General features: G+C 45.3%; 1 protein-coding gene across 6 annotated transcripts in view; it reads left to right on the plus strand.

The window, feature by feature from the left end:
- LOC114871951 (RNA-binding protein Musashi homolog Rbp6) overlaps positions 1-12,596 on the plus strand; it is a 616,561-nt gene that overhangs the window by 389,084 nt on the left and 214,881 nt on the right. For all 6 annotated transcript variants that reach the window (XM_029178578.2, XM_029178581.2, XM_029178585.2 and 3 more), the window contains one exon: positions 1,894-1,935. In XM_029178578.2, coding sequence (XP_029034411.1) covers positions 1,894-1,935 — 42 coding nt within the window. The remainder of the gene's footprint in view (positions 1-1,893; positions 1,936-12,596) is intronic.

Genomic DNA, 12,596 nt, shown 5'->3' on the forward strand with positions numbered 1-12,596 from the left:
CTTCCCTTGACGGAGGATTAACAGTGCATTTGTATTTTTCTAAAGTATCCATGAAATGGAAAATTTCAAATAGCTAGAATGAGACTTGAAAGCACCGTCAAATTATAAGAAAATAAAGCAACGCTGCATGGTTATTAATGTGTGATTTCCAGGAATAAAATGGAATTTTAATATGTTAAGTGCTGCAATAAAAATACACTATAATTTTAATTATTCAGAGGAAAAAATTTGAAGTTGATTATTTATTATGCAGTAAAAATTGAGTTCATCCTCGACTGAATCCTTGAAACACGAACAAATAAAGTCAGTTGTTCTCGATGCCAGGGGGTAACCTAGGAATGACAATGATAAAAAAAGAATGACGCTGTAAAGACAAAAAAGTTGACCTACTTTTGGAAATGCGACGAGAAATTCAATTGTGATAAAAAGTCGCCGAATCAGCGTCCTCGACAGTCGGTCGGAAATTAAATGCTTAATGTATGCCTCAAACTGCTATTGGAGATATATTTAAGCGACGGTATCTTCAATGGCATCTAAAAGTGCAAAATGCATCTCATTTTAAACGAGTAGCCAAGAAAATATATATTATGTATAAATTGAAATGTACATATTTTAAGAGTTAATGAAATTTCCTATAAATGAAGGGAATTCATATTAAATCATTTTAACTTCGAGGAAGTTGAAGGAATTTATTCAGATACTTCTTTAAAACCATTTTTACAAATAAATAAAATTAATGTTAAATATCAGAAATATTTGTTATTTAAATGGAACGAATACTTCTGCAATCTACAAAAACGCTTGAGAATTTCTCCATTTCTTCATAAGATACGCTTGAAATTTATTCAATCACCAGTGGAAACACCTAAACATTCTCCGTGCGATTTGCAAATTCTCCACTCTCAGTTCTCCTTGTCTTCCGTAACTAAACCTGAAAATACTCTCGAATGGTATTATTATTCGAAGCACCGTGGAACTATCGTGTTCACGGTGTTGCACGCCGGGAAAATATGCAAGCCGTTCTGACACGGGTTAGAGCCGTTCGAGTTCTCAAAGATTCGGCTGCTTTAGCCGAGCGAAGCCCGAACTTCTCAAATGGCTGCTCGACCAAACGGCTCCTCTGCGATCACGTACGTTCTCGCGTAGCTTCACGCACGTAAGTTCGAGGGAAGGCCACGAGGGAAGCCGGAACGTGCATTCGAGCGGCTCGATTTCGTGGCGAAAATTTACGTCGTGGCTGTACAGGGAATTCCATGGCTTCGCGGCACCGTATCCCTTCGTCTACGGGATGGGTTTTTGCTTTTTAGCCACGTGGAGCGTAAGGTGCGGTTACATTCGACCTGCTTGCTCGTCCCTTTGGGCGAACGTAGAAAACGGAGAATAGGGGTGAGAGAGTCGAGAGTTTGGTTCGGTCGAACGGTACCTGTACCGGCTAGATCCCTTTTGCAACCCCTTCGCGGCACTATTCACGGTATTCAGCCACCTACTTTTTATTACTCGGTAATTAATTGTAATGGGTGTTTCAACTGAGGAAAAGAATGGTATCTACGTTTCCGTTCACTGTTACTTCTTCTCAGGATTTCCTCCTTCTCCCTTGTATTTTATTGTACGATGCTTGTTTCCATGTTTCTGGATCCAGAATGCTCTCGTAAGATTTGGAATATTTGATTATTTTTTTAATTAAATTGATTTTATAATAATGCAGTTTATTTTAGTCGTGTCGTTATTTAGTTATGAGTAATTGACATAGCTCTGAAATAATGATAAAAATCTTAAGTTTGATTTTAATTATATACATTACACAATTTTTAATGTTCCAATGAGTATCACTTAAATTTTAGATTATAAATATTAATACATCAATTTTAAGATAAATTTTTCATTTTGTTACAGATCGACCCGAAGGTAGCGTTTCCCAGGAGAACACACCCAAAGGTAAGAACTATTCTCCAGCTAACAGAGCAAAGACAGCGAATCCACGAAAGACGACAATCGTCACGCTCGAACCATTCCCTGATCTCCTCCGTTCCTTTCACGCATGAGGAAGTCCTTTGGTCGAACAGTCAGGTGCTAAAAGATAAGCCAGACTGCGGACAGGAAGTAGCTAAGGGGCAGACGCGAGCTTTGAAAGTCGACTAACGAAAGAAGGGAGGTAGAAAAGGGGTTTGTACGGTGAAAAAGAAATGGAACGGAGTGGGAGAAGGATCGCGTTCTGAAGAGGGAATAATAAAGAGCCCTCTCTGGTTCTCGTAATAAGAGCAATTAGATGTAATTCATTTCGAAACCCGGAATTATTTTCTTCTCGGTCTAACGGGCCGTTAGTCACGGCCGAAACTGCTCGCCGCGAAACTCTGAAGCGTACACGCTCCGGTTCGAACGAGGATGGAACGATATCAAAAGGGAAGAGTGCAAGGAGTGCAACGCACACATTTAGGAAGGGTCGAGCGTGGCGGACTGTACTATGTATGCGTGTGTATTCGCGCGAAACTAGGAGAAGGGCGAGAGGAGAGGCGAGAGAAATTTGCGCGGCTTAATAATATAAATGCCGGGCACACGAATTACTGGCGAGTGACTGAATTGCGCTAATTTTAATTGTACCCTTTCCCTTCTTCCGTCTTTCCTGGCCCCAAACCACCCTTTCGTCTCCACTCGATCTCTCGTCTGTCGAACCTCGTACCATCGTTTTTTCTTTTTTTTTATTCCTACCGACATTTTTCAACCCTCTCGCCAATGCGCTCGTCTCGTCGCAGCGACGTTTCTGCATTTTTTTCGGTGAAAAGAGAGCGCGCGACCTCGCGACCATCGCCAACTTCAATTTTATTTCATTTCGCCGTCAAAAGCCGGAAACGCATAAATTATCTGTTGAACGGGAAATCACGATTCAGCACCGCTGCCGGTAATCACGTATCCGGCGTATTAACGAGCCGCACGTTCGATCGGCCGGATTGCATCGATGAAAATTTTGTTATTTCTGTTGCAAAGGCTCGTCTATCCAGGCCCCCCACTTCAATTTCTGCTATTATACGATCAGCGGGGAAGGGTGTTGGAAATTTGCTCTCGTTCCACGGTATTGGAATCTTTGAAAGAGGCTTGTTTACGCGGAATGGGTTTACGGTCGATGGACAATATTAGTTGGATTTGTAGTCGATTGATTATTTCATTCGCGTTGCGAGACATTTTATTGAAATTTCGACGTTTAACGCGCGCATATTTTTCCTACTTTGACGAACTTTAACACAGTGAATATCACGTTAAAAATTGTACTAAAATATCTCGTATCGTAGTTACGAGCGTTAGTACCTAGTATTTCCAGCTTTAATGGCTGTTTTCATCCTTTGATTATAGAACCTCTCCTCTGTCAAAAAGTGGAAGTTAAATAATTTTTCTACTACTGTATTAAATTCAACTTTCCTAAAAATCGCTGCTGAAGAAAACAAGGTACAGCGATGCTAATCGCCGTTAAGCAACTCGCTCGTGAATATCAACGTCACAATAGGAAAAAGTTGCCATGGCCAGCTAGGAAAAGAACGTTTGGCGTATTCGAAATAAAATAACGAGCATTAATCGCGAAACGGGGACAACATATTTCGCTCGAACGCTCGGGGCAGCTGGAACGGGCTGTGCAATTTTCATAAAATCGTGACGGTACCGGCCTCAACCCCTCTTCGTTCCTCTTCGTACCGCCCTTCTCGTTCGCCACGGACCTCGTTCGAAAAAGTAATACGAATGCACGCGTTCCGTTTCGAGTTTGGGAGCACTGCCAGCGACTGCTCTGAGCGGTGCGCTCACGATACTGCCACGTCTGGCGCGATTCGCGGCGCGATAACTCCGCGCTATAATAGATGTCATCGTATAGCCATTCTTAAGAGAACTCCTTTTATTTCGATTGTGGAATCACATATACGCTCGATGAGGACGTACACGCGCCGCGATGATAGTCCCTGCCAAACAAACAGTCATCCATTTATAAAGAAACGATTCATAATTGGGCTTCTGTACTTAAGCCTTTGATGGCTGAGTAATTATAATTTCTCTTTTTAATTTATTTTTTCATTCCTTTTTTCCATTATTTAATTATATCATTATAATACGATAACATACGGTGGGTAATTAGTAATATGCACTGATAACTTTTATTTGATTTCACTTGACGTATATGTGCGTCTATAGCAGTCAAAGGGTTGAGGTGGTTGTTATTTATAACAAAGTTATTTCAAAATTTCACTGGATGTAAATAACCGTGTCTAAATGAACATAATTGGTAGGAACACTCCTCTTTTAATTATTCAATTAGAATAATGATTTTTCCTTTATAAATCATGAATGTATAGTGGTAATATAATTTTAATCATACAATTCACGACACTTGGAGGAAAGTTAAAGTACAACTGCTAAATGTTAACATGTGCTCGAGCCAGTGTTCTAATTCTCGTCCTGTTGTTCCGGCCGTGATATTACTCACCCCTAATTCCTCAACGAAGCCAGAAATTTCGCGTCAAAAGTTCGTCAACCCTCCCAAAACGCATGTTAAGCCCGATGAACTTTACGGAGAAAATGGCTGCGCCGCAAAGTTCATTGAAATGTCACCGAGTGTCTCTGCGCTAGAGCCCGTCGTAACAACCTCCTCGAGACCGCGTGCCGGAAGCGCTTTGTTACCGCACTTCCGGGCTAGCGGAAATGGCGCAATGCGCTTCCGACATGGCGGAAAAGTAGCGACAGTCATTACCGAGTCCTCCAGGAACGCCTTAACGTCCTCTTTCTCATCGGTTAGATTTCTTTTGTATTTCTCTTTTCGCCTATTGTCTGAACCGTTGAATGTACACTGTTGGCACGTGAGCGAGAGAGACGCGTGTAGGTAACCAAAGAAATGAGAATTGCACGAGGAACAATGAAATATTGTCTTTAATTAACCTTCGAATTATCCCCGCCATAGTTACCAGTTCAAGTAGCAATTACATTTTCAAGTAGTAGTGACACGTTATTAGTCAGACGTGGTGGTTTAAAATGAGATTTCTCCTTATTTAATAGAATTCTACTATAAATTCCCATATGTAGCATAGATAATTCATAGCGTAGTTAAAAAAGAAACTTGAGAAATGATAACATAAACGATGACGAACACATCCCCTGCGTCTACAGTGGATTCGCCGTGAATGTTGCACCCCCTTAACCAAGGCCAACGTCGGTCCGTGGTGGTATCAGCAGCGCCAGAATAATATCCACTTGTTACTGAGTAGCGATACGCCCGTATAGAGAGACAAGCGTGTACGTGGGACATTATTCAGAGCGGTGCTACCTCGAAAACGTGGGGCGTCGAGAGTAGAGAGAGAGAGAGAGAGAGAGAGAGAGAGAGAGAGAGAGAAAGGGGGAGAGTGATAGAGCAGGATAGAAATAGATGTGGAAAAGGATCAAGGTTTGAGAGAATCACGGGACAAGAGTGAGAGAGAGGAAAAAGGAGAATGGGTAAGTGAAGGAAAGCCGAGAAAGAGAGAATAGAAGGGAGAAAGAGAGCTGTAGCACGTCTCGCGTAACGAGCTGCCGGCTCCCCAGGGTGTTCAGCTCCTCCACGTACACCCCTCTCTGTTCGTCTCCTCGTCTAGTATCATCTCCACCTCTGTGCCCTTGCAACCACCCACGTACTTTCTTTCAGCGCAGTCGTTTTGTTTCCTTCGTCGAGTGAGAGATACCCAACTAGTCGACTGGTCGTTGCCGTTCATGGTGTATCGACGCCGATCCCTCGCGGATCCACGGTTACCATTTTTTCCCCTTTTTTTCTTCTTTTTTTTTCAAGAGCGAGGTAGGGTTCATCAGTTGGTTCGTTTTCTTTTACGTCAGTTTATATGCCTTTATTATATAGATAGACGAGCTAGATATACACGGATCGAATATTGTACAAGGTCTTGTTTTCTCCTCTCGCAACGTCAGTACTCTCGAGTTCCTCGCGAGCCTGCATGTATAAACAGCTGGCCGTTTCTCGAGATTCACTGGAGGCCAGATCTCGAGGTCAAAGCGTAAAAGGTTTGTAAGGATCGCTGAGAATCACGCGACAGCGGCAAGCAGTCCCGAAAGACCAATTTGTGATTCCGAGTAGAGCAAGGACCACGTCTACGCTTACCATCCTTTGGGTACTTTTGGCTCCCATTACCTTTCTTGGTGGGCGGGTCAAAAGAGACCTGTTACATTCATCTTTCGGGACTAAATACGCTCGCTGGCAAACTCCCTGGCCGGCATTAGAGCCGAAATCCCATGCATTTTATACGCGGCGAGGTCATTCAAAGCGACGGCTCGTTACTTATACCGGCTGTGTACTCTGGAACACCCCCTCCCTTAACGGTTCATCCGTGGCACCCTTGTGGACACAGTCCAACCCTGAGGACCTTCGCAACCTTCCTCTGAAACATCAACCTCTATCTTCTTCCGTCCTGCTGTCTAACGTGTCCACTTTCTCTTCAACGGCTAGTAGCCTTCCGGCTGTATGTAGCAAGAGCTCGGAAAAGGGGTCGGATCGGGCCGGGGTTGGGTATGTTTGCGCGTCGTAAGTGGCGTCCAGTGTCTGTACAACGTTCCGCGTCCCTGAAGGTTTCTACAGCCGGAGTCAGGGATCATACACGCCATTTGGTGACAGATACCGCAAGATCCTAGTGCATTTATGGCTGCCAACTTACCGGACGGGTAGAAGGTAACGGAGAGCCGTAGGTGTAATGTTATCGTTTGCTAGAAAAATACCGCGTTCCGTGCTGCACCGAGAAAGGGTGTAAAAGTGACGATAAAGGTGATGCTCCTTATCGTTACACGCCTTCGATGGTATCGTTACAGTTTCATCGGGAATTGACGAACGTTGTTAAAGTTCTTCGTCCGACAAGAACATCATCGAGTGTTATTTTCTAGTAACGAAAACGTTTTCAATTAGATACTCAAACATGTATCTCGCTTTGATCAGAGACACTTAACAGCGTCGCCGGACTCATAGATATGAGAAGTTCAGTAGCTCCGGTTTTCAAAAGCTACGAACCGATAATCTCTCTTTTATCCCGGTCCATTCTGACTGGAGAGGGTCGATCGTTTCAAGGCCCCAGATTGAAATTCGTAGCTCGACTGAGCGCAAAGCACTTTAATGCGCCTCCACCCTACTCTGCCTCTTCTCTGCCTTTCCTCCTATCATGCGGATTTCGAGGTGATCAGTTTTATTGCCCTACTCCGTCCCCACTGTTCTTTTTCCTCGACTTATACAGCCATCTCTGGAAAACCTCACCCGAATGTACTTACAGTGTCACTGTATTTTATATAACGCATCAAGCGTTTCGTTTAAAATATCATAGTAAATAGCAAATTTATATCAGTCATCCCAATTATGCACGCGCCAGTGTTATTTACCAGGAGGGGTAGTAATAACCAACGTCGTATTAAACACATCCTCGCTTGAATTTTCCAAATTCCTCGCACCCTCGGCTTCGCTGCTTCGACTCATTGGCACCGAAATTGCGGAAAAGCGAGCGGATGAAAGACGCGGCATTCGGCTATCGCTGTTCATACCAGGTATCGCTCGATTAACCGTTGCCCAAACATCCCCGACGTAAAACGGTCGGTACGAGTGACGATTCGACCCGTTGTTCGAGTAAATGTACCGTCCTCGGACAACCGAACGAATCGTCGTGTTAATCTTCGACAGAAGTTTTCAGAGCATCGCCGGTTGCTCGGTGGAGTATCGTTTGACCGGGAATCACAGTGCGACTGCCACCTGTCGCTACCGACAGTAGTTTCTCGGTCCGGGTAGAGACAGAAGCCTCAGATATGTTGTGTCGCATTGAGATAAGCTAAGCTCTCGCGTGATGGAGCAGCCCGTAAACTCGGCGAGCCACGCCATGATGCCACCGAAATGGCTGCTGGATAATGTATCGGGGTACGTGATGCTCGCCAAACCCGTTGCTCCACGTACTCGTGGCATCGAGACGCTCACACGTAGACGCGTAAGCGTATATAGGTGGGATAGGCAAACGCTCGCACCACTTTTACGCTTCCCTCGTCGCCTCGGTATACTCGTTTCTGCTCTATCACGAGTTCTCGCGAGTACACGTAAGCCCCGTCCCGTCGTTTCATCGTTTTCCCCCCTTTTGCTGAAGAGAGCCAGCTATCTTCGTAGCGATACTTCACTTGCTGGATACACCTGGATGTGGTTCGGTGAAACGAGCCCCCATCGTGCTTCCGTCGTGTAACGTGCTCGCCAGATTTTTCGGTGTCGCTCGCGCGTCTCGCCTTTGTTTCGGCAACGTCATTAAAAGCGTTATTTTACGCTCGACTCGAGCCGTGCTACGGCACTAACCCACAAGTATCTGCTTTCGTGCCCTGCATGACGCGCAAAAATTGGTTTAGCGTTTAGGGGCGGAGGAGAGATGTTTTGTATAAGGGAATATGTAAATTCTCTGTGGGGGATGAAACAAAAAGAACTATTTTTTTAATATATGTTCTTTATTTTTTATATTGTACATATAAGTGATAGATTTTGCTTCAGAGAAATCAATATATAAATTATTCGATTTCATATTTGGCAGTCGAAATGCCACTTTATATATGTGTTTCCCTTTTTAAAACACGAACTACTGCCTGGTGTTCATTTTATCTTCTTTCATAAGAAATTAAACAGCCACTCTGACCCGGAATGCACATCTATTCTTATTTAAACCAAGGTTGATAACAGTAATTACCGTAGGTAGATGAGCGATCCATTATTCTTAAATCCGCTCAGGGTCATCCTGCATTTTCCCCAACCCTTGAATACGACTTCGTATTTATATGCAGCGCAGCTATTCGAATGAAAGTTCAAAGTTTAGCAGGAAGGTAAAAGTAGCTCGTAAAAACATCGTTCCATTTGAACCGCTCTATTAGCATCGACGTCAGAAATCCGTTTACGTGCCGGCCGAAAAATACGGCCTACCATAGCGAAATCATTTTTCATCGGGCGTAATTGCAACTTTATCGGAACGCTCGGTTCCGTGCGTGCAACTTCTCGAGCGTCGACGTTTCAGATTCGATGATTTATGATCGGTTGCGACACAAGTATTCGAGCCGCTCCGAGTTCGGAACCCGGCGAGAATGAAAATCTTCGAAAAATTCAAATAACAGAGAAATGTAAATTGGACGTCTAAGATAGAGGAACGAGGGTTAGTTCTTACCCTCTCGAACTTAATCCGGGATTTTAAAAGCGAGCATCCGATATAGATCACTTTCCCGTGCACAGAGGCGGCGTTCTACGAAGAAAACAAATTACACCGCGTTTAATGGACACCTCATGAATATTCAAAAAGTACGCTGCTCTGTACCTGTTGAACGCCCCAACCTTATTTATTCCCTTATTCTTTTAATTCTTCCACTAGCGTTTCGTCGCCACGATTTAACGCCGTTTCCCCGTTCCCGTTCTCGTTGCCCGTGGCTTGGCGTGTTGATCGAGCGCAATAAATACCGCGCCGCGGAAACGTGTACGTTCCAGCGTCGACTGCGGGTCTAATATGCTTAATAGCTCCTGCTTGAATGACGACTCGGTGATAGGAGGGTGGCGTGGACGGACGGCGTGGCATAGCGGTGCATCGTGAACGAAGCTGGAAACAATGTGACACTGCACACAGGTTCGCGAGCGCGCGCGCTTCATCCAAGCGAGCCCGGTCGACTCAAAAAGCTTTTCATTTTTTGCCTAGCACGCTTTTTATCATCGCATTGAATCGACGTGTAGAGAAAAAGGGGGCGGAGGCAGAGAAACGGAACCAAGAGTGTGCGTGTGCCTCTCTACCCTTTCGTCGACTTCCACCCACGCTCGTACCTCGCCTCGCAACCCCCCCTTCGCTTCTTCTCCTTCTCTTTCCTTCTGTGCGTTACCGACGCGTGTCTCGGCGTTGCATCACGGTGAATGGGTCTGGTAATTGCACGCTTAATATTTCAGGGCTTTCTCCGTGTAAGCATGTGAAAAAAAAAGTCCGCGATTTAGCCCTGTGAAGCGAGTCCAGGCACCCTCCCCCGCCTTGCCGTTCCGCCTTTTCACCGCGATATCTTTCTTTCTTCGCCGGTGTTTGCGATGCACTGACGAAAGTAGCAAAGCGGAAACTCGTTCCTCTAGCGCGCACGCCGGCTTTATCCTGTCGCTCTCTTCAGTCTTACTTTTCCTTTGCCGCCGCCCTCCGCGCACCGTTTTACATCCCTTTCCGGGAAAGCTAAACTTTCGGTACTGTGTCCGCACGATTTTTCGCCAGCCTCGGCATCTTGTCGAGAGAAGGATAAAGGAGACGAAGAACAGCAGGAATATATATGTCTAGCTGAGTATGCGTGATTTTATTGAAAATCAAACGTTAAGGATACAGTGAAATTCTGAAATTAATGAAAACTAAAATCTATAACAAATCTGTCACTTTTCAAAATGAAATTCTCAAACTCGATACAGCAACGCCCTATGACTATAGGTATTTAAAATCTTGCCCAGTTTCAGTCTGAAATCCGAAAAAGGGTTTCAGCAAAGTAACTCTAAAATAACGCGTAAGGTGGCTGCGATGGAAGGAAAACGACTGTTCGAAGGTTGAAACCGTGCAGCGTTGCTGTCGCCCTGATAAGGGACAAAGGGTGTCCTAATGCGAGTCTCCCGACAAAGCGCCATTTCGGGTTCTCTCGTTCGGATCGGATCGCGCGACAAAGGCCGTCGTGATCTCAATCACAAATTGACAATAAAAAATGTCCAATTAACCCGAGGAGCTCGGTGGATAGAATCGACTCGAATTGACTCGACTCGCCCCCTCCCTTGTGCCATCAGACGTCTTTTCACCGCAGTGAGGGATCCAAAGAGAAAGAGAGAGAGAGAGAGAGAAAGGGAGGACGAAGAGCTCGCGTGAAGTTGGAAGCAATCGAGAAGGTTTAATCCCACTCGATTGCGTTCCCTGCCCGGTAACTTTGGTTCTTCGCCGCCCTCTTCACCCTCGCCCTTCATCCCCTGCCTTCAGCGAGCCACTTTTCCCTTTTGCTACAGCCAACGACGACGTCCCGGTATGAAACTGTGTGCGCTCTCGTGCACGCACCGGTTCCCCGCGCATCTTCATCTACGCTTACCTTACCATCGCGGATGTGTAAAAGAGAAGAGTTCTTCTTTTATTCACCGCTATCTTCGTGCATTCCCGTAGTGGTCGTATAGAATCTCGAATCTGAGAGTGCAAGCCACCCACACGCACATACTTAGAATTGTCTGTCGACGGTCACAAAAGGTGCTGTCTAGGATACAGAGAAGCTGTATCGGTATTGGTGGCGGCGGTGTTCAAGCCGTCGTGAGGGGATGGTGAGACTGCCTCGTAAATATTCTACGGCCAATTTCCCGTTGTACGCGAACACAACGGTTCCCTGGCCGGGCGATTCGCAAGCAAGGGGCCACGAAAGTCAAGACACCGTCGAAGATATTTTTCACCTCGCCCCGACCGAGGTCGGGGATTTCCGTCTATCCATTGTCGATGAATTCCTGTGGGTTCGACGAGACGTTTCTCTCCTTTTTTTCATTCCTTCTCTATTTTTGTTTTATTTCTTCCCTTTCTTCCGTACCCTCGACTGCTTGAAATCGAATTCGCCCGTCGCAAATCGACGCCTCAACTTGCAAAGAAATTGCGAGGGAGCTAACGCTGCGAGAAGTTGTTCTCGCTGCCGAGGTGGTCGCATTTCGTCGGTGAATAATAATTTTCCTAACACGGAATTTCTTGACGCTTCGCGCATCGACTCTTTAGACACAGCCTGTTCCTAGATGCAGTACGCTCTTTTAATAGCGTCATGCTGAACTCAGTTTCCAGCACGTGTTACCGGTATATATTATAATTTAGTTCAAATATCCAGACGATTAGATTTCGCTATGAATTGACATGACTGAATTAAAATCTCGTGTTAGCATATTTTCTAACATCGTGCTAAAATCATAGAAAATTCTTTCGGTTTTAACTCTCTCAAACTTTCAAGCATTTACCGCATTTATTTATATTTTGCGATTGAACGTTCTCGTTCTAAAAATAATTGCTAACTGACACTCGGACTATTTACTTCTGTGCAATTAAATTGATCGACTGTTTCATCATTACCGAAGAGTGGCGCAACGAGACACGTTGTTCGTTCGGCGAGCAAGGAAATTCCTGTCGTCGGCCGCGCGCAGGCGAATTAATCGCAAACGAATTTATCTTTGACGCTCCGGGTTAAACTAAAACGCCCAGATATTACGGGGAAGTAAGCTCGTTAGAGGGTTTACAGCATCACCGGTGCCTCGACCGACTACCCCTTTCCCCTGCTGTATTTCTCGCGTAGGTGGTAGTAGCTTGCGGTCTGGTAACCGCAGTCTCTACTGCGCTGTCGGTTGCGGATACCTCGGCTTCGTGTGCAACCTCGCGTCTGTTTTGTGCAAAGGGCTTTCAAAAACCGCGACTGCCGAACCGTACCGACTCCCCAAGAACAGACGCCAGCGTTACAGCGTGCCAGAGGCCTCTCTAAAGCACCCTCGAATACACTTTGCCGGGCCCGTTTTCGATGAAGCTTGAAATCTACTCTTCAACCATACGGCTACGCTAATCTCCTGCGTCGCGTCTAGATAACTCGTT

This window comes from Osmia bicornis, chromosome 1 (assembly GCF_907164935.1).
Source record: "Osmia bicornis bicornis chromosome 1, iOsmBic2.1, whole genome shotgun sequence".
In the NCBI taxonomy this organism is placed as follows: domain Eukaryota; kingdom Metazoa; phylum Arthropoda; class Insecta; order Hymenoptera; family Megachilidae; genus Osmia; species Osmia bicornis.